The following is a 22,727-nucleotide window of genomic DNA, read 5'->3' on the forward strand; positions in this document are numbered from 1 at the left end:
GCCGAGAAGAGTTTTCATTAGATCATGTTGCCCCAATACTACACATATACATACAAGATATCCGCAATGTGACTCATCTGACAGGATTATATGAGGAAGAATACTGGATGAACTTTTCTAAAGTGGACAAAGACACTTAAAAATTCAGTTAGCATCAACAAGTCCCGATTGAAACAGAAAAATGAGAAATGATAGAAAAATGGGGATTTATTGGGCCGACTCGACGCCAAATTGCGAAAAAGACCCTATTTGGCGAAAAAAAAGTGCTCTTTCACCAACACAACACATCGGTTCACATCTCCACCGACGCCATGCCATATTGGTCAAACTGGACTACAAACTGCTGCTCTATCCACCATATCCTTCAAATTTGACCCTGTGCGACGTCTTTTTGTTTCCAAACTTGGAAAAGTCTCTCGCCGGTCAGAAATTTGAGTCGAATCAAGAGGTTATTGTCGCTACGGAGGAAATAACATATTTTGAGTCGAGTTAAATAAGTTGGAGAACCGCTGGGTTGAGTGTATCGAGCTGTTTGAATTGAAAGGGGTATATTCTCGGGATTGGGAAGAGGAAGATTTTGGTTTTTACTTCTCCATTTCTCTGAAGGAAAATGTGGGAGCCTCCACAAAAAAAGAGAGCATTCAAGTTCCACTGGAAATGAGCGTCAAGTAGAACGTTCAAATCATCAGCATTCCATATTATCGCAAACAAACAAAACAACTGATTGAAAGCAGAAGCAATGACTTTATTTCTTGAACGAAAGCAACACATTGAAAGCAGGAGCAATGAATTTATTTCTTGAACAAAAGCAATTGTGAGAGTTTCTACATTTCGAAAATTAATTTCTCGCCTTTGGTGGTTCCGTTCTGTTACTGAATCGTATGGAGACGTCTTGAACTCTCATATTAGGAGTCAGGAATTGCTGGAGAGTATCGACGCCATTTCTAGGTTGTCTGTCGAACGGATATCCCATTGATCGACGATCTGGATATAGTTTATCTTTGATGCCGCAGTAGCTACCAGCATCATTGCACTGTCCTTCAATGGATTGTTCGATCTGAAAGAAAATGAAAAGCTATGGGTTGAACAAAGTTTCGCCAAATAATGATTGATTATTATTTGCATTTCAAAAAAAAATAAGAGATGTGACTGGTAACCTTCAACCTTCAAAAAAATGTTTGAACGCCATAACATCAATACCAATTACAAGCCAACTTATCAACTACGGAAGACTAGCAGACTAGCCAACAACAAGGAACACATCTGACATCTGCCAGTTTTTACAAAAATTCCTGTTCTTCTGGCTTAGTTTACATTGGACCTACCAAACACAGCTTCAACTTCAGGATAAAGGAACACAAGCGGAGCTCTCGCCTCAAGCAATCGTACATCAAAGGCATTCATGGTGTATTCGTAGTGTATCTGCCTAAGGATGTATATTAAGTGCATTAGAAATGACCTGTGAAATGCACAAAGCCAGGATGATCTACTGAAGTGGCGTTTTTATTAAGCAATGAAAAAAATCACGCGAAATTATGCGAAATTGATATGGATAAATGGTTCTAAATCACCACAAAAACCCATTTGTTCTTATCATACCGACTCTAGCGGATTGCCAATAGCGAGAAAATGTATTTGAAAAAAATTAACAGACTCCAAAGCCATCTTCATTGGAAAATTAAGAATTTTGTAAATACTTGTCTTCTGCAGTAAGCATGTTTTGTTTCTAATATTTGTTGATCTTTTTCCAAATCTGAAGTTGTAAATGAAGTTGAGAGATACACTCTTACCATTTTTCGCTTTTTTACAGTCAGAAACTCAAAGTGCTCTCTCTCTCTCTCTCTACAATTACCAGATTCAGCACCTCTTGACTTTTTGTGTATAACTAAAAAGTGAAATCTATGAAACACAACCAGCGAATCTAGAAGACTTCCACCAAAAAACTGTCGACGAGGACCGCAAAATCACTCCAAATGTGAAACGAAACATGCCAGAACATTTCAAACGTTATCTTTCCCATTGCATGTGTTTTAACCTGAAGTAAGTACGTGAAAAAATCAAAATATACGTATGTAATTTTTACAAATCAACAGGTGAGATTTTGAGCTCCAAAGACTACTACAAAATGATTTCAATGATTTCAGTATTTCAATAAAGAATAAGAGGAACTGTGAAACAGGAACTGTGACAACAGTTTTGGACAACGAAAATACTAGTTAATTTTTAACTGAAGGGAGGTATTTTTTTTTAATAGCTCCCTCATTTCTACCCCAGCATAGGGTGGAAATCATTATACTTCTTTAGAATAACATGAAGGGTAGCATATGATGTTTTAAATAAGTATAATGATTTCGACCCTATGTTGGGGTAGAAATGAGGGATCTATAACAAAAAATACCTCCCTTCAATTAAAAATTAACTAGTATTTTCGTTGTCCAGAACTGTTGTCACAGTTCCTGTTTCACAGTTTTTCTTATTCATTATTGAAATGCTGAAAGAACTTTCAGGAATTTCAAAACATCATATTCCACCCTTCATGTTATTAAGAAAGTCCAAAGTGATTGTCAGCCTCCATGAGGAGTGAGAGTGGTGAAGTTACCATCAAAAATATCTCTCTTCAATCAGAAAGCTTCTATCGTTGTCCAAAATTGTTAACACACAGTTCTTCTGCTTCAGCTTTCATGGATGAAAATCAACGCACCTAAGTATGGCAAATCCCTAAATTTTTCAGTGAGAAACTATTATTCTCAAAGAATGCAACTTTCATATTATATTTAATTGAAACACTAAGAGATAATATCAGCTCCCAAATATTTAGACAAATAGCTGCATATTCCACTTACTTTGTCTCCTGCATAGTCAGATATCATAACGAATAATTGGCATTCGAATGGGGAAATAGATCCTTTGGGCAGCAACATATGCTGAGGCCAACCACATCCACAGAAGTTGAATTGGTCCAACGCGTTGCCACCAGCCGGTCTGCCAGCATCTACATTACGGAAAGTCTTCTCGAAGGGTATCGTAACAGATGACTCTATTGATCTCCTGAAGATGGTATTTGACCCCTTCCACACTGAAACAATGAATTGTTCGATATGAATAAAGGTAAAACACTCAATGATTGAGGAATTCATTTCAAAAAAATGTTAACACTTGTACATCAGACTTAACCAATATCTTTGAATTCTCCAGTTACTCATGTGCAATATGTTTTACAACCAAAACAAAGCACTAAAACAATAGGTCATATGCATGTAATATAAAATAGCTCATTTTAATTTTTTTTTTAATCTATTTTGATACCAGATTAGAGTTTTGCAAGCAGTTATTTGGCTATTATCATTTCATCATTACTGTGAACGTCCCAGAAAATAAATACAATGACTGAAGCTGGATTTGTCATGGCATAATCTGACAATTGGCCAAGAATAGATGTCTTCATGATGACAAGTTTTTTCGCAAATCATCCCGATTTCACTTCAGCTGAGATTAGAGGCGTCAAAGCTGCAAGATACTTGAATAATCATTGTGTATAAGTGTCTTTAATTTCAGCTTTTCGTTCAGTTTTCTAGTTATTTGCTTACTAACATTGAGAAAGTGTACATAACCTCAAATAAAAATGACTGGGTCAGTCATCACCCGAAGACGATTGTAGAAACCAACAATCGAAACGTCGTGAACTAATGTGACTTGGACTCTCTACACTTTTTCATTATTTTTTTTGTCACTCCTTTAATTTTTATTTATTCAATTATTATATTTTTACTTTTAGGTTATTTCACTATCATTTCATTTCAGGTTTATTGTTTGCTTAATATAATTGTTATCTTCAGCTATTATTTTTTTAATTATTCCTTTTTACTTGTTTCAGGGATTTCAAATCATTTTATATAGTAGACAATGGAAGTCCGAACTAGTGAAATTCATCACGAAACATTGTCAATCACCTTCAAACAATCATTTAAGGCTCTTTTTCCACAGCGGTCAATGTTGCACTACGCATTACATTTTGAAATTGTCTGTCCTTGTTATCTTGAGACCAACTCGCTTCGGAAGAAGTAGTTTCTTGTTCATACTCACTAGAGGTTGATGAAGATTGCGATGTAATAGATAAAAGGTCTGTTGGTTTTGTATCTGGGAATAACTTCCTTTTCATACCGGCAATCTGGGCGGTTTTAATAGGTGAAGTTGATGTGTTTTCAACTGGTACTAGAAACGGTGATAATGCTACATTTTTTGTCTTAGGACCAACAGTGACACCTTTGCTTCTATATTTCATTGTCGTTGGCTTTATTGTGTTAACTTGAATGGCTCTGTCACAAGCAAGGCTTTTTTTTCTGTTGAGAAAACGTCGTGTGAAGATGAACTAGGACCAGCTTCACAATAATTTATTTTTCTGGTGATTGTTCAATCTGCTGTATCCACAGGGCCTACACATAAATTAGTTTCTTCCATAACTTCTCTGGGAGCGGCTTCTGATAGAATCTCTTGAAGCAACATAAGTCTTTGTCTTTTGAGAGTAGCCTCTCTCACAGGTTTTGGCCTATTTACTTTCTGACACTGAAATTTGTGGGGCACAATACCTTCACGTAGACGTAATGTAACAGGTTCCCCTTGTTGTTTATTCATTATTTGGTACTGAATGAAGTACTCTGTATCCTTTTCAACCTGAAAATGAAGAATAACAGCAGTCAGAAAAGTTTCAAATTCGAGAAGTGAATATGTTTATTAGTGTTTTAGACTATGACACTGAAAATAAATATACCAATTTAAATATAAAAATACTTACATCAAAGTGATCTTCACAACAGTATAAGCAGCTCGTTTCAGACAGTTTCGGGTTCTTAAATTCGTCCCTTTTTATAGCTTTACACCACTTTAATCGAATGTTTGCATTCCTCGGCACAAGAAAAAATACTTTTTGAGGAGCAGTTTTCGTTGTATTGTTGCACTTTGGAACTATGCAGTACTTATAAACTGATTTTCCACTACTTTACATCTTTAATTTTTTGAAATTATCAATTAATATAATATAGAATCAACTATGTTTACTTCTCTGTGCTTTGGATCGCTTTGTTGACATGTACTTTGACGTCACATATTCCCGCCAAATGGTCGACCGTTTGAATGTTCAATATTTGGTATACAATTTTATAATTTTTTTTTCTGACTAATTACTCATGTTTTTGGCATCTATCTCATGTTTCCAGTATTTGTATGCATTATATTATCGATTAGAAGAATTAGAAAAAAATATGCATGAGACCTATTATCTAGAATCAAAGCTGGTGGAGTATTTCTACTGGTTCCGTTCATATTCAGCAACTCGTCGGAATCAATTTATGATGCTAGAAATCGCTAGTATTGAATAATTTTGATGTGACATATGTGATTTTTTTTATTTCTCGCTATTCTTCAGTTAGTGAGTTGTTTTTTTGCAAAGTTTCATCTGCATTTGAAACAGATTGTCTTCGTTTCACTCTTCTCTAGCCTTGCTTTTCCAAGTAAATTACGTGAGCAGGTTCACAGAGAAGATTATTTTTATTCTGTATTATCAGCAAATCTGATTGGTCAATTCAAATTTCTAGCAGTTTCATTTCAGATTATCCTTACTCATCAGTATTCAAATAATCCGAGTTGCACCATGAAAAATGTATTTAGTGTCGCTTTTCGCGATGTTCAAAACCGAGTTGTCTTTTTATGATGTCACCTGAGGTTGGACTTATCTGTACGTGAGATAGATTTTTCTCAAATGAAATTTCACTTTTCGCAAATGTCAACTTGTCCTAGTTCATTTGTTTTCATCATTCGTACTTCGAAAAATACATTCAATAGGGTCAGCCTGGGAAAAAAGGATTTATTCGACACAAACAACATGAAAATGTGAGCTTCTGATAATTGTGAAACACTTGTTCAAACCAGAATGCTATAAATAAGTTATTTACTTCAATGGGCTAAATTATTGAACAATTTTTTAATATTGCTAGCATATATGGAGTATAAACTTTCAGTTCACCCTGTTCTGTTCAAAAGTCTATAAATACTTGTTACAGTTTCATGAAAAGTGTTCAATAGACTAACGGTTCGAGGTTCACTTTGAAATATTTCCTGGAAACTATTTTGGAACCAGACAAAAAAAGAAAGTAAACTCGTTTGGCACTCCTAACTTTTCTGGCTTCAGTTGTTTTCTTACTACAAAAATGGATTTGTGCTGGATACCCTTCTATCTCAGTTGAGACTAATATATGATAGTAACAATAGTGATAATAACAATCACTATTATTTATGGGTAGTAAAGATTCAGGTGAAAATTTGAAATGAGAATACATACAAGTATCCATGAGAAGACAAAGTTAGCTCTTCTTCCAGCTCATTTCTGAGCTGAACAAGCGGTCTCTTTCACTCAACCTAAAGACGGTGTACTTCAGATGTGATAGAACTATATTATTAATAACTACTGCTGAGTGGACATTACTACCTGTTACCTATCATCACCAGTGGAAGTTACCACCACCAGAAAATAATGTTGTAGCTCATCTACTAATGGTTGTCGTTTTTATTTTGAATCAATACCATACTCACATGTTACTTTGAATTTGTCCAGTTCAATGAACATCGTCTTCTGGTCTCGGAATAACCATGGATTTCCCCTCTCATCATACTTGGGTGCAAGGAATATTCTACAAGTTCCCTCTCGGTTTTCAGTAGTTTGATTGTTAACAGTAATTTTATATGAGAAGTTTGTGTGTTGAAGATGAGTAAATCTAACAAGAATTGCCCCTCTAGGTTGGAAATCCATTCCTCTGGACAAATCGACGTCTGACTGTTGCCAGAATGTTTCAAAAACATTATCTGGACTACCTTCAGTTTCAACTTGCACGCTTTCAACAGTGATTCCAGGATAGTCCAGCTGCAAAGAAAAGTACTCGTATATTGGTGTATTGTGGTGAATAGACAGGTTATCGATGATGAGGATAAAAATTTGGAGGAACAACTGAAAAAATTGTAAGACCAATTTGAACATATTCACTTGACAAGTCTGGTGGTATTATTTGGAAAAAGTATACCTGTTCCTTAGATTATTTCAGAATCTGGAAAAATAAGGAGTTCGAATAAGAGAAATCTTAAATCTTATGAGTTAGAACTTTCAGTGTTTAACAGTATGAGAAATAAATAATGAAGGGTCAGTTAAATTCCAACAACAAAAACAGAAGGAATCAAAATGAATTAAGTAATTCAAATGGAGATACTATTTTCTACCAGCAATTCAAGTAAAATGGCAATGAAATGGAATTCATATGTTGAAAATGTTCGAACGATTGTAAGAGGAAACATCGATAATATCAATCGATTCAAGCTACTAGTTTTTCATTAGGAATTCATGGAATTGAAAGTGGATATATCTGACCGTTTTCATGACATCTATGAAGATATAATACACTATAGTCATGATTGAACTTTATAGTTTGGAAATGTTGCATTAATATTTTCTACTTACTTCTATTTACTAATAGTTCTTCCTGTTTGATAAATTTAAAAGGGGGGTGAAATATCCCATTATATTGCGGCAGTGCTTTGTGACTTATCCAAAGCTTTTGAATGTATCAGATTCAAATATGACAACAGTCATATTTGGATTAGTTCATACCTTTCTGATAGAAAACAATTTGTAAGAACGTCATCTAACTCGGACGTTGGAGAGATAAGTTGTGGAGTACATATAGGCTCTGTGTTAGGTCCTATACTGTTTCTGTTATACATTAATAATTTGACCAATATATCGATTATACAAAGCTTTACCTTATTTGCTGACGACACCACATCAGTATGGCATGACAAGGAATGAACCGTTAAAAGGTAGGAGCTCGTTAATCCTCAGCTCGCACAAGTTTCGATTTCTGAGGGTTGTCGTTCGTAGGGGTGCGACCGTTGGTTAACGGAAAAAGCATATTTTAAACAGAAACAGATGAAAAAAGTGAAGAATTGCATCTTTTAGCATTGAATACCAGCAAAACAAATGTATTAACATTCAAGTATAATATACTGATATCCCCTAGACAATAACACAATAAAAAATAACTCTAATTTTTCGTAATTTATTTAGATGAAAATTCAAAATACTCTCAGCATATTGCAAAAAATTGGCATCCGGATGTTTCGCACTGAGAAACATCTCAAACGACTGAGGTTTGCTGCAGCAAAAGTAGTGTACTATGCCTTAATAGACTCTCATCTAAGGTATGGTATACCCTTTTGGGGTGTTTGCAGTAAATAACTTATGCAGTCGGTTTTTGTCTTGCAGAAAAGGGCTATCAGGTACTTATGTAAAGCGAAATGGCATGATTTATGTTCAATATTTATATTGGAAACCGTGTCAATTATACATAAAAATAGAGAGAACTTTGAATCTGCAGCTACAGCCACATACCACACAAAGCTGTCAAATGAACTAAATCTACCAATTTCAAAAACATATTTGGTTCAAAACTCGTTGATATATAATGAAACTAGGATATACAATAAACTTCCCAATGAAATCAAAGAGACTCCTTTCATCATATTCAGAGAGAAATGTACAAAAATCAAGTGATGAAGCCTATTATGACCTACAAAAATATTTTGACGATGCCCTGTAATTTAGAATGTGTGGAAATTGCGATTGTACTGTGTGTGACAAACATATTTTTATTCGTTGTTCTAGTTCCTATCATGTAACCTTTGCATATGTATGTATATTTAGTTCATATTTCATTTTAATCATTTACATTTTATACATTTATATTTCACAGCAAATACAACAAAACTTTCATTCTTAAACAATAAACAAATTATCAATCAATTAATCAATATTGTTGATCTATATCTATTCAAACTTGACAGGGTAGGTCAATGTACCATTACGCTTTCCCTCAACCAATTCTTATCAATGAGTCATCAATTACCATAATTTTATAAATATTCATAACTATCTTATTGGACCAATATTGATTCCTCACCACCTTTTTTACTTGTATCATACCAAAGTAATTTCATTCAATTTGTGGTTTTACTTCACTTACAGTCCCGGGCCTAAGAAAGAAAACGTATTTTTGTTCAAAATTGGCCTTATTCATCAACGTGATCTCCATCAATAGCCACACAATTCTTCCATCGCCACCCTAATATTTCAATACCAATTTTCTAATGTATTCCATAAATTATTTCCCAGTGATCAAAGTATTTGCAGTGAGTTTTGGTCGAAGCTTTATACATCAATTTGTGAATGTTGGGTTATGACTAGTCATCAATTTTTGAGCTTGGATGCTAAATAAATTATTCTCACCTGTTCCACCGTATATCTGGGTAGAGTAGATTTGAAATTCTGAAAGATGTCATCCATATACGCATGCCAGCAATAGAACCAAGGATCTCTCATAGAAGTGGTGGAATCTCCAATAACACCAAATGATTCCTAGAAAGCAGAGGTTCTTCAAGAAACCGAATAATATTCAAATGAGTTAATTCAGAAGCATTGAATACCGTTCTTTTCCATACATATTGAAGATTATTAGTTATATACAAATATCAAAAAGTTTTTTTTCGATCAAATGATAATTATTGCCATTAACAATCAACTGAGGGGCATGTTCAAAGCGTTCGATACTCACCAAATGTCTGGCATCTGGATCATGAATGTAAGAAACGATTGTATGCCCCATATTGTGCAAATCGCCATAGTAAGCTCTATTCACTGACAAAATCGTTGATTCTAGCAGGTTTCCCAAGATGTCAATTCCTTCATTCTCAGTTAGGATTATGTCATTTCTGTTCTCCTAGAATGATCAATATGAATCAGTTACAGTTATTTCACGTAACGTTTCTGTTGGTTGATAGGAAATGAAAAGAGAATCAATAATTTTTCTATTGAAATCTGTGTTTTCTTTTCGAAACCAAAGGATCATATTTAGACTCCATCAATACAAATATTTTTTGAACGACTATGCCCAGAATGAATGACAAAAATGCAGGAGTCTTTACGGAGTACTCGCAGGAGGTTGACATCCCAGTTTCAGACTGGCCAACATGCAGTTCAGAGTTGAACCCAATTGAACATTTCTGGGATTACCATTACAGAAAGTTAAGAAATGAAACTCTGACGCCTTACGGCTGGTGACTGTAGAATGGCAAAATTTGTATGACAATTATTTGAGAAAATTGATTTGGAACATACCACAACATTATCAGGATGTTACAAAGTTCATAGGAGGCAAAGCATCCCACTCTTCCACAGTTTGCTCCTAGTGTATCTACTTGACAAATTCAATTGAATAAAAACCCTGTTTTCGTTATTTTTTTTTCTGAATTGTAAAAAAGCAATGTTTCATATAAACCATATCTCAAAGAAATATTACCAATTATATAGATGATGCTATAATTTTGTGGCAGAGTGTATAGTCACGATTTTCGTTTTTTTTTTTTCATAGTACAGTATAAAGACTCTGTTTTGTTCTTTTTTGGATCTCTTTATTATTTCTTCATCAAGAGTGTCGTAGGCCGAGAGTTTTTGAAACAGTATTCGACATTGAGAAAGGCTCCAAGAGAATAAACTAAGAATATTATATGCATCTTGATGTAGACAATGTGAACTATCGAATGTGACATCTGGACCTTTACTCCTTTTGACGTTTCTCAAAGGAAATATACCTGTTTTGATGTGCTTCTCACAAGTGATTTTTTTGGCTTTCCGAAACGTTAGCCGTTTTGAAAAAGTTGAATATTGACATATTCCAATAATTTATTTCACTTGTAGACAAAATTTGTGAATACATCGAGTTACTGATGAATTGGACTCCTCTGTTGTTTATATCATGCAGTAACTTTTTGGGATAAACTTTTCAGTTTGCCCTCATTTACACCCTATCAGTTTCTCTACTGACTTAGCTATGCTTATTTTGCATACTGTGGAAGATTAAATACTTTTGCTGTTGCAAGAAACTATGAATCCTACACTAAAGATATCTTTCAAAAATTATTCACTCTTCGAACTTGAGGGTTTTTGATTTTCTATGGCTCTGTAGTTCATCATTAACTTCATTATAGCTTCTTATTACAGATTCAATATATCATTAACTGAAGATATAATATGAAACTCTACGTCGATGAAAAAGTACTCCGATTCGTGGAGAGAATAGCGATACATTATGCAGATATGTAAATCTTAAAAAAAAAGTGCATTTCAGAAAAAACACAGAATGTGTAATATGCTCCCAAATTTTGCTTATTCACAATTTGCCATTTCACCTACATCTAAGCCAAACATACACACACCTACATCTAAAGATAATTTCAACAAGTTACTTTGCTGGAATCTATATATTGTTGTTGATCATCCCCTGAAAATTCCTGTCGGCTTCCAGAGACTTCCAACAGAGTATATAAATACTACCAACAGGCAGATGGGGGAATTCTAGTTGGAAGTTTGGTACGAAGTGAGCTGATGAAGCTTTTGTGTTATATAGTAGTGAAATAAAGTTGGGTTTGATTGTAGTGTGGTCAATTTTTGTCAAACCCACGAGGAAAACGTAATAATATAGTAGTTTGATCTACCTCCACTTTTATCCTATTCTCTTTTCGCCTACTTACCCCTTTTACAACACCGGAATGAATAGCGTCAAATATTCTGTCTCTCCACCTTTTCATTTCGTCTATATCAAGATATATTTGATCAACTTCCCTTCTTAAATTCTGGAGACGTTGGTTGGCAACTCTAGCAGGCCAATTGCGACTAGCTACCAAGCTATCAAGTTTGGGAAAGTAGGCTTCCTTGATCGGTTCATCGAAATCGAGGAATCTTTCCACGCGCTTCATTTGGTTGCAGAAACGTTCAAAGTTATATCTGTGAACAGAATCGATACTGTGAAACTTAACAGTAAAACAGACGCATGAATAAGAACGAATTCAATTTTTCTTATTAAATTCACATTAGTAGGCCCTTTTTTAGTTATACTATTTTGGGTGGAACCTGTGGAATCAACAATAATGACTAAATTAGCCAGACGTTTTATTGATGGTGATATTTTGTGATAACTCAATTCTTTCACAATGACTAATCATCACGAAAAGTAAAGAACTATCCTATATGTATTTCCTATAGCTCAAAAATACCGATAAAATTGTAACTGTGTAAACCACCATATTCTCAAATATTTGAAAGGCTTCAACATCTTGAGCCATCATCAATATAGCTTCCGGAAACAAAGATCGACTGGCAACCTTGCATTCGGGTTAACGCAATTGAAAAACATGGAGAGTCAAGAGCTGTTGCGCTTGATATTTCTGAGGCCTTTAACCTTGAAGATGATCATTTGGTGATCGAAACACATATCGAGGTGTTAAAATAACGGTTTGGTGTTGGGAAAATCTCCAGTAATATTCATTACTACATCAAAGGTTCCAAACAGTGTATAATAAATGGTATGTTTATCTTTGCTCGAAGGGCGTATTACTCTGCCATCTCACGGAACCTTTGACATACCGTGCGATCACATGCTAATGCAGAAGTCTGCCATAATGGACCTATTTTTCCTAACAACTCGTGGGACCCTCAATGTACCATGAAGTAACCAAAGAGTTCGTCCTAGAGTCTACAGAAAAGGTGGACTTCGAATAAGATACCCCAACTTTCCTCGAGCAAGAGCTTCTCAGTTTACCAAAACTTGATCCTGAGAGACTCACCTTCTTTCCTAGAGCAGGATATTTTATGAATATGCCCTGCACAGGATCTTCGAGCAGCAAAGTAGAGAGGTGACAAATACCTCTTGAGCAGTTCAGAAAACGATTCAGCTCTAGCCTTCCTGCCTGCCATAGAGGATATTCCAGAGGTTCTCGATAGACCTGAGAGAATCAGAATAACGTCTCCCGAGTGTTTGACTGTTTGGTATGTCAGGAAGTCATGGCATTTCTCAGAAGTACGTCACAGGTGACTTACTTCGCAAGCCACACAGTAATATCACTTATTTGCCTGACAAAGATAGTCGCATATTGAGAATAGCCACGAGAATTGTTTATCCTTAACTTTTTCCCACTGAGATCTTACCGCTGAGATATCATCAACTGAGTTATTTGTATCTGAGAAATTATAAGGAGGTTATTTTGAATTACTTTCTACGAGTCGCTTTGTGTATTCCTTATACTGAAAATAATATTTACCTTGCAATGATCTGTTGGTGCATATAATAAAACAACTCTCCCCTTCGATTTTTGTCGACAATTTGAAGAGGTCCTTCGATTGGATAGACTAGATGCCAATGCCAATGATGGAGATTGACGCCGATATCTTCCCTGAAGTAAGCCAATCGATGCTCAATCTCTAGGTCTGATGCTGTGTAATCCTTTGGCACTTCAATGGGTACCTGTCAAAAATGACCACATGTGTTCAACAGAAGATAACATGAGGGCATAAAAATATGTTCCTATATAATAGCCAAATAATTGCGTATGCACATAATATGGTAGTAATAGCGAAAAAAAGAATCAGTGTGAAAGAAGCAATATAAACTGAAGCGTAGCGATATGGATGAAATATGAAGAAAAAAACACAAAATATAAGGAAATCAGAAAAAACAAGGAGACCATACCTAAAACCCAAGGATATCTGGAACCCGAAGGATTCAATAAAGAGTAGCTGAAAGAAACCAAGGCTTTGGGCACAATAGAATGGTTAAAAACAGAACCTGGCATTACCACTGAAAGATAATGAATCGAATATGGAGTGATGAGAGTTTAATGCTAAGAAAGGGACATCAATTTTCTCTCAGATGGTGAATGTAACAGAAACGTATATGTTAGGATGAACAATTCCGTTACCTGCATTGATTAATATATTGGATATCGAATTGGTACAATTTGTCAATCAAGCCACTGGATCAACAAAGTCAATCTCAGAAACTTAAAATGATCTTCCGAACTAGAAATGTGTACAGCAACTACTACCTTAGCAACTCCTAGAATATCACTGTTGGGTTAAATAACAAAATTCACAGGTCTGGTTAAGACTGAAACAAACAGTCTAGATATCCTGGAATATCGATAAGAGGCCAATATGAAATATTTGAGAACTGGATTTCTCTTGCCGAAGGTATATGGATTCGAGGGATTTTTTTTTATTAGAAAACATAGTCTTGTTCATTCTACCTTTTGGGGCTTTCATGCAACTTTTGATCTTACTTATCGGCTAAAAACCAATTCTGTAAGTTTCAAAATTCTATCTCTACCTAGTATATGTATTTGACATGATCACTATACATATATCCTATTCAACTGTTTGAATAACGAATGATATATTTTTGGTACCCACCACTGACAAGCTTGTTATGTAATTTGGCAATTCAGTTATCATTTGAATGCAAGTTTGTTTTCCCAACAATATCTCTTCGTTCGAAATTGAGTCTGTAGACTCGACATAATGACCTGGCATCTACGAGGATCCTCTCTAAGAAGTGAGAAGCCGCTTGAGAAGAATGAGTAGAGTCATCTGTCATATTTCAGAACTCCTTTTTCTGTTTTCGCATCGACATCCCTTTGTTCAAGATTCATTCTGTAGAGTCGACATAATGACCTGGTATCTACGAGGATCCTCTCTAAGAAGTGAGGAGCTGCTTGAGAAGAATCAGTAGACTCATCTGTCATCTTTCAGAGTAGACAGTCAAGATAGTATCATTGGTCGCGAGTTGGTCCAACGAGTACAATCCAAAGAGAGAGTCCAGAAACCATGAGAGGAAAACTCGTCGAGGAGCTCTTTTTACATTAATATCGATTGGCCAACTAATGGTTTCAGGAAAATATATTTCAAGTGAATAAATATCTCTTCGTCATACACGACTCTATGAAGATGAAGCGAAGAACTGAATGTTGCGTTTTTGATGCACTAATATAGTGAAAGATTGCATGACTTATCATCGCCCCCCATCACGCCAAAAAATAAACTACATGCCAAGTGGCGTATAAAAATAGTAATTCTCACTCTAGACGTTTCCGGGATGGTAGTAGCTATCTCTCTTGCTCGTCCAAACACCTTGCTGTCAACGTATTTGTCTGGAAAAGATTGGATTACCGATGGAACGTCTAGATCTTGCGTGTCTGGTCTATGCAGAAGAGCAACGGAAAATGCGTAGTTGAATAGAAGTGGGTTCACATGTTCTCGAGCAAAAACTGCAACGGAAAGAAGTTCGTCGACGTCCCTCATTCCTAAAATGAAATAATAATGAAATCTGTCAAGTCAATTCAGAAGAACGCAATAAAAATGATATTTGAAAAACCTCATATATTTCCATCCTTCTACATTACTCAGATGATATTTCATTCCAACTTTCAGACGAAACCTCTACAAAATCAGTACTATTTATATAAAAAAAATTGCAAGCACTAACAATTTTTTTTTATATCCATACATATCCATTAGATGAATTTGATTTTAATTTCATGTAACTTATATAATACATAATAAGGAACATTTCATAAGAAAGATACGACACTATTTTGGCCCAATATTTAATTTTCATAATTTTTTCGAAAATTGAACTCGAACTGGAATTTTCCTTACCTAGAAAAATATCAATTAGTTTTCCAGCCAAGCGCCTATGCCTGGGAATGAAGAGAGAGAAGTTCTCATCTCTTGGAAAGGAAAGAATTTCTCCAAATGGCGGAAGAGAAATTTCATTCACTGTTACTTTTTCTGAAGCATCTTCCCCAAATTTATTTGCTATTTGTACACTAATATTCTTGTACTCATCATTCTGAAAATAAAAGTAGTAAGTAATTAATGAGGTTTGAAAGGTTTACATCGCAGTATATTTCAGTTTCTAAAAATCAACCAAACTTTCCAGAATTTTTTCTCCATTTTCTCATTGACAAGAATTCAATGCAATAATTTTTCCAAAAACAAAATATTAAAATTTTGAAATTGAAATTGTTTGAATAAATTCTCAATTTATATTTTCTTCAAATCTAAATTGATTTAATATTGATATTTCGATATGATTGATGGAATTCTCTATACATATATTTCTATTGAAAATTAGGAGATATTAGCTATTCGAAATGAACAAATGTAGTTAACAAAACTAAAAAACACGTGTTTTTTAATCTTTTTAAAAATACTTTTTTCAAATGGAGAAATACATGTTAAGTGAATCATATCAAGGAGTTTACGTACAGCGCCATCTGCCCGAGAATAAATCAAGCAATAAAGTCAATATATCGATAAGGTTGTACAGCGCCATCGGCCCGCGAATAGATCAAGCAATAATGTCAATAATTTTGTCAAATACAGATCCCGAGCTTGAAAGTTACATGAAGCTAATAAAAGCAAATTATCAATTCGCGGTTTTTTTTTCAAAGGTCTAGGACATTCGTGATATTTATATCCGTTTTATAGATAGTCTATAGAGTGTATATCTTTTATGAATACACAAGCACTGTAGGAAAATCCTTAAAGAGATCTGGCAATATTGCATGTATGAAAGAAGTGATTAACGAAAAACCAAAATCCTGTTGATTTTAACGAAAGTCTATCCAAATCCAAGATAGAGTTAAACAAAACAAAACCGAAGCGTGATGTTCACGTGATCGCCCAGTGTCAGATGGAAAGAGCAGCGTTCATTGGTGAATTCGCCTTCTTGGCACGAGTTCGGTACCAGCACAGGGTTGTAATCAGAATCGTCAAACCATTAAAAAATCAATAGATGATGCTGATAAACATGCAATCAGGAGGAAAGTGCATGAGTACTTTTTCAGAAATGAAATACCCACGATAGACAAAGTACTCACAGAAATAAATGAAGATGTTTTATTGTCAAGTTTTAAGCGGTCAACATTCCATAGAGTATTGAAACATATGAATTTTGTATGGGAAAAACGAGGGCGCAATAATTTATTATTGGATAGAGAGGAAATTGTGTTATGGAGGAGACAGTAAATATATAGTCGATGAGATGGCAGCAGGCCAAAACAAAATTGTCCTTCGCCTGCCTCCATACCACTGCGAGCTCAATCCCATCGAGTTGATATGGGCGGATGTGAAGAATTTTGTAGCTCAGCATTACACCACGTTCAAATTTGTAGATCTCAAAGTACTTTTTGATGAGGCTTTGAAAAGAGTCACAGCAGAAAAATGGGAGAAGTGTGTTCGGCATGTGATATCGGAAGTCGAGACAAAGATATGGAAGCTTGATAACATAATAGAGGCACAAATCGAGCCACTGATAATTCAGATTGGTGAGGATTACACTACTGATGAAGAGACAGATTCATCCGGTTGAATAATTTTGATTAATATTCCTTTTGATTTTGCATAAAATAAAAATTATCAATAAAGAAATAATTATGTCTCTTTTTATATAATGCTTGAGTGCGCTGTGAAAAATCCAATGAAAATCTTTTCATATTACACATATTATCTGCATTTCTCCCGTTAAACTGCAAAACTTATGCATTTCACTCGTTATTATAAAAAAGTTTTCCTAAATATGATATAGCATTTGCGATCAACAAGATGTTGGTTCTGAATACGACCCTGGCCAATTCTTGGGATTTTCAATATCACGTGCGTAGGGCATGTCAATGTTCACATCCACTCTATCTTGGATTTGAATTTGCTTTAGTTTATGGAGAACAACGTTCATTTGTGCCCGTATATTTATAATATTTATAACAAATCATCTCTGGATTTGTTATTTTTTGTGTTTCTGTTGAACGAATCATTTTTTCTGATATACATTAACCAACTAACGACTGTAACACTGACAACTACTGGCATGCACAACTGCCAGACTGACACTACTGGCAAACAACAATTTGCCAGAAATTTCAAACGCAAACGAACAAAAGGAACACTGAATTTGTTTGTACTCAATTTCTGATCCTCAAAATACAAATGGAAAATGGGCATTGAGAATGTTGCAGTGGATTTCTGAATTCAAATATTTTTTTTGGGTTAACTCACCAAATAAGAATTTGGAACATCAAACTGAACATTCTCAGGACCTCTAGTGGAGAGTATTGATTCTTTGGGATGATCGTACAACAGTAGCAGATTTTTCTTTGTCGTAGACATGCTGAAAAAAAACAGGAAATCAGATATTATCAATATTTTTCGAAAATATCAATAATATTCAAATTAAGAGGGGCATATTATTAGTGAAGGGTAGTTTTGAAAAAAGAAAGTTTTGGCGTTCTATTTCACCATCTTCATACATCACAGAAATGCTACATATTTATCCGTTTGTGTTATTGTTTCCTTGGAGACGAATGATACTGATAAGGCATAAGCAATGGAATAAGGTAGATATGTATAATTTATATATATTAGGGTCGAGATAGTCGATTTGAAAACAGGCAATACCTAAGCTGGGGCTGAGATTGACGACGCCCAAAAGTACACAATATTGACCTCATTTAATAGAGATTATTAATTGTTGAACAGGTAGTTATACCACCAGGTACATGTGGCAGGAGCCACAATTTTGCTTGTAGACACTAAAATGTGGCACGAGTTACATTCAAGCATATGTGGCATTCAGCATTTGTCTCATGTGGCACCGAATTGTTGTCCTTGTCGACGTTAAAATTGTTGTTTTTCTCATGTCTACCCAAGGTGTCATCGGTCGTATAAACTATATTATGTTCGCTGTTGTGTCTACAAGCATGAGCAAATGTGGCATGAGCCACATTTTAGCACATGTGGAATTCAGAATTTGGCTCATGTGGCACGAGCCACATTTCAGCTTGTAGACACCCGAATTGTTGTCATTGTCGATGTTGAAATTGTTGTCTACCGAAGGTGTTATCAGTGGTATATGCTATATATTGTTTGCTGATGTGTCTACAAGCTAAAATGTGACACGAGCCACATTTTAGCACATGTGGCATTCAGCATTTGGTTCATATGGCACGAGCCACATTTCAGTTTGTAAACACCCGAATTGTTGTCATTGTCGATGTTGAAATTGTGGTCTACCGAAGGTGTTGTCAGTGGTATATGCTATATATTGTTTGCTGATGTGTCTATAAGCTAAAATGTGACACGAGCCAGTTATCAGTCGTATATGCTATGTTGATTGTCTATTTAATTATTAGTCTACTATCTGCCGGTCGTGTGTCAGTGCTTTGAAAGTGTTAGCATTACCTTCAATATGACAGTTCTTTATTAAAATTATATATTGGCATAGGGATACTAATAAGTCTATAATTCTGCTCCAACGCCTAAAACAGTCTCAACTCCCTACACTGTAAGTTAATGGACTGACACATATCAGAAAAGCACTACTCCCCTGTCTAACACCACGGATATGTGGTTGGTTACCTCCTTCACAGGCATATGGGGCGATGACAAACCTGTCGTTCATTGTCCGCTTCAGCCTAGTTCGAGGAATGATACTCTGAAGGAAACCGATTTTCAATTATCAGAAGTCATCGACTTTATGTTGATGATAGACACTACCTTGCACTGACGAGGAGTCAAACAGTCTGAAACAGGTCTGCAAGTATATTCTAATAATTGAAAATCTATTGCGGCAATTGTATCGCCAACAGCATATGCAGGAACAACTTCAGTGAAGAATCCTGACATCTGTCGGATATAATCCAATGACTTTCGTGGTATCAGCCAGAGGAGTAGATGTTTTCTGATAGGTGTCAGTCCATTAACCTATAGTGTAGAGATTTGAGAGTGGCCAGAACAAATTGTTCCTTAAGATGATTTAATTTATAGCCAGTCTTCAAGTATGCCCACTGACTATATGTAAAAAAAATATATAATTCTGCTTGTTTATGTTGAAGAGTGTCGTTTGAGTTGTTATATATACAGTGTGTCAATTTTAAAACTTACAATGGGATATATGTCACGAACGAAAGCTGATATTGAAAAATGCTTGAAACTGTTCCTAAGATAGTAAGCGAGAACTAAAGTGACATGAAAGAGAACTCTCCCCCATCAACCCCCTAGGCCCCACCCACCAAAAAACAAAAAGTTTAAATTGCAAACCCCTACTTGTGATACATAATTGAAAAGATTGTAAAAAATGATATCCAAAGGTATAAATAATAATTGTACAAGGTGAAGCAATGAATGTAAAACTTTGGCTCAAATGGATATTTAATGAGGTTTATGTTGAACTGCAAATTCATTAAAAATGTCACTTGAGTAAATCTTCAAAGTGGGTTCCGTAGTTTTGTAAACAATAATACAGCCTATTTTCAAATTCTGCATGAACTTTGGTAAATTTTGTTCTAGTAATGGCGCGACATGCTTGCGTAATTCTTTCTCGCAATTCCCCAAGTGACGCAGGTTGAGTTATATAAACAACTGACTTGAGGTGACCCCATAGAAAAAAGGCAGGTGGCGCCAAGTCTGGTGACCTCGGTGGCCACTCAATGGGATCTCTCCTTCCAATCCATTTGTTCGGGTAATTAGTATCCAACCAGTGCCTAACTGAAGCTGCATAGTGAAGAAGTGCTCCATCTCGTTGATGGAGCACAGCTAGGTTGCCTTGGTCATCCCTTTGGTTCTCTAATTCATGCACAATTAGAGTTTCGATGGTGTTTTCCAGCATATCGAGATAAATGTCGCCACTTAAATTGACTGGTATGAACAAGGGACCAATTATAGCATCGCTCAATATTCCTGCCCAAACATTCAGTTTTTCAGGATATTGAGTGTGACCTTCTCTGAATCGATGCGGGTTCGCATCACTCAGTTTGTTAATTCTCATTACCATTCAGCATAAAAGAACATTCATCACTGAAACAAATATTTTTTAACATTCTCGGTTCAACGCAAATTCTTTCAGTCACGAGTTCACAAAACTCAGTTCGTCGGTCTGAATCATCATCGTCTAGTTCTTGAAGAATTTGTGTTTTGTACGGGTGAAACTTACGTAATTTCAACACCTTTCTAACCCACTCATGTCCCAAAAAACAGATCTTTTCAACTTGTTTTGCAAAAATGGCAAATTAAGTTTATATTTAACAAAAAAAGTATCGACGGACACTTATCATTTAAAATAATAGTCTGGGAGGTAGCATTACAAATAAATAAACATATTTTAAGAAAACTAAAAAACACGCTTTTGAAGAACATCGAACTAAAAAGGTAAACATAATTTTTTTAATAAGCTCAAAACAATAACGAACGAAAAATACTACTCAAAATATCAACTTTTCATGAATTGAGAGTACTGATGTACTGAATTTCAATTAAGGCTATATTTTGGACCATATTTATCACAATTTATTTTTTATCTCGAAAACAGATAGAGATAGGTATAGGACATTATTAACGAAAAAGTAATAATATATGGGGTGTTCCATTTAAAAAAATTAAGTTGCTAGGACTTTTTGATGGATGTGGCAACGCCGCAATGCTGAAAATATTTTAGATCGATAGAACAGGTAAGGAAATGTGAGAGGTGAAATTTTCAGAAAAATCACGCTGTATAATTGTGTCTGTATGGGTTAATTTGTGATAAATTGCGAAATCATGTTTGTTTTTAATTTTTGTGAATTGAATATTGAGTTTTAGGTTTTGGTGAATGGAATTGATTTTTTGGAAGATTATTATTGTTCAAGTATCGAAATAATATTATGTTGATTCTTATAGTAATTATTATTTAATACTGGAAAAATTCCAAGGTACAAATATTTTTCAAAATATCAGTAAGTAGCTACGTATAATTAATAAAAAAACGTATTCACCTTTTTCGCTGAAGAAACAACCGATTCAAGCGACTTACTCGAAATACAGATTACGTGAACAGGAATTCATTTCTTATACTTTGAATGGGAAGTGATGATTTCGATGAGAGATTGTGGTTTTCCACAGAAGATCCCGTTTTCCTTCCTTATCGAGAGTAAAATTGACATATCTGTGGTATAGTGTCTGGAAGACATGAAGATAATACTAGATTGTTTTGTAAAGGAAATGATAAGAAGGAAATTATGACCGTGAATTTCAATGCGATATACCAATACAAAATATGTTTTTCAGCATGTTTATGAAAATTAAATAAAATTCCAAATCTGGAAATGATGGATAGAGAACTTTGTACAGGTGAAGACAAACTTTTCAGTTCAGCCTGTAAAATAAAGTTGCGGGACACAGAATCCACTTTTTAAAAATATTTTATTTACAGTGTACGAGGTCTGTAGAAAAGCAAGATGGATATTCAAATTTCGCACGCTATGTACATTCGATTAGCGATTTTATTATTTTTTTATGTTGGTACCCTTGCCTGGGACATATATTCACAGTTTCAGCTGTATAGCATGTTTAGTTTTTGGTGAAAGACATAAGAGTTGAAGGTGTTTTGGGTGCTCTGCTATCGAAAAACAATGGATTAAAGAATCCGCATCAAATTTCATGTGAAAAGTTGAATTGGGTACTCAAAAAATTTGAAACATTGACAGTGGCATACGGTGATTGTACTCTGAGTGACAAAAATGTTTACAAGTAGTTCAATCTTTTCACAGAAGGTCGAGAAGACGCCAGAGAATCGTCGAATTACTATCAGAAAAGTTGCAAAGTTGCAATCGTTCCAATGGAAGAGCCCAGAATAGTCAAGACCAAAAAAGAACGCCAAGTACGATCAAATGTCTAGTTGCAGCTCACTGCCTTCTTCGATTATTGTGGCGTAGTAGTACAGGAGCTAGCAACGTTTGGAAAACAAGAATTTTAGAACAGTTTGTTTTTT

At 35.0% G+C, this 22,727-nt stretch overlaps 1 protein-coding gene across 2 annotated transcripts; it reads right to left on the minus strand.

The window, feature by feature from the left end:
- Nucleotides 1–724: 724 nt before the first annotated feature.
- On the minus strand, nucleotides 725–21,882 carry LOC111510528 (phenoloxidase 1). 2 transcript variants are annotated; one of them, XM_074174940.1, is made up of 11 exons: nucleotides 21,733–21,882; nucleotides 17,984–18,095; nucleotides 15,584–15,776; nucleotides 15,005–15,228; nucleotides 13,192–13,394; nucleotides 11,626–11,878; nucleotides 9,651–9,815; nucleotides 9,326–9,454; nucleotides 6,586–6,913; nucleotides 2,844–3,076; nucleotides 725–1,057 (listed from the first exon to the last, which is right to left on the minus strand). In XM_074174940.1, the coding sequence occupies exons 2-11, from the start codon at nucleotides 18,092–18,094 to the stop codon at nucleotides 839–841; spliced, it is 2,058 nt and encodes a 685-aa protein (XP_074031041.1). In that variant the 5' UTR covers nucleotide 18,095; nucleotides 21,733–21,882; the 3' UTR covers nucleotides 725–838. The 2 variants fall into 2 exon arrangements, with proteins under 2 accessions (XP_074031041.1, XP_074031040.1); XM_074174939.1 differs by lacking the exon at nucleotides 21,733–21,882 and adding an exon at nucleotides 20,350–20,765.
- Between the last annotated feature and the right edge of the window lie 845 nt (nucleotides 21,883–22,727).

Source organism: Leptinotarsa decemlineata, unplaced genomic scaffold (assembly GCF_025532065.1).
Source record: "Leptinotarsa decemlineata unplaced genomic scaffold, Ldec_3_MD MMD2_tig00000882_RagTag_RagTag, whole genome shotgun sequence".
Taxonomy (NCBI): Eukaryota; Metazoa; Arthropoda; class Insecta; order Coleoptera; family Chrysomelidae; genus Leptinotarsa; species Leptinotarsa decemlineata.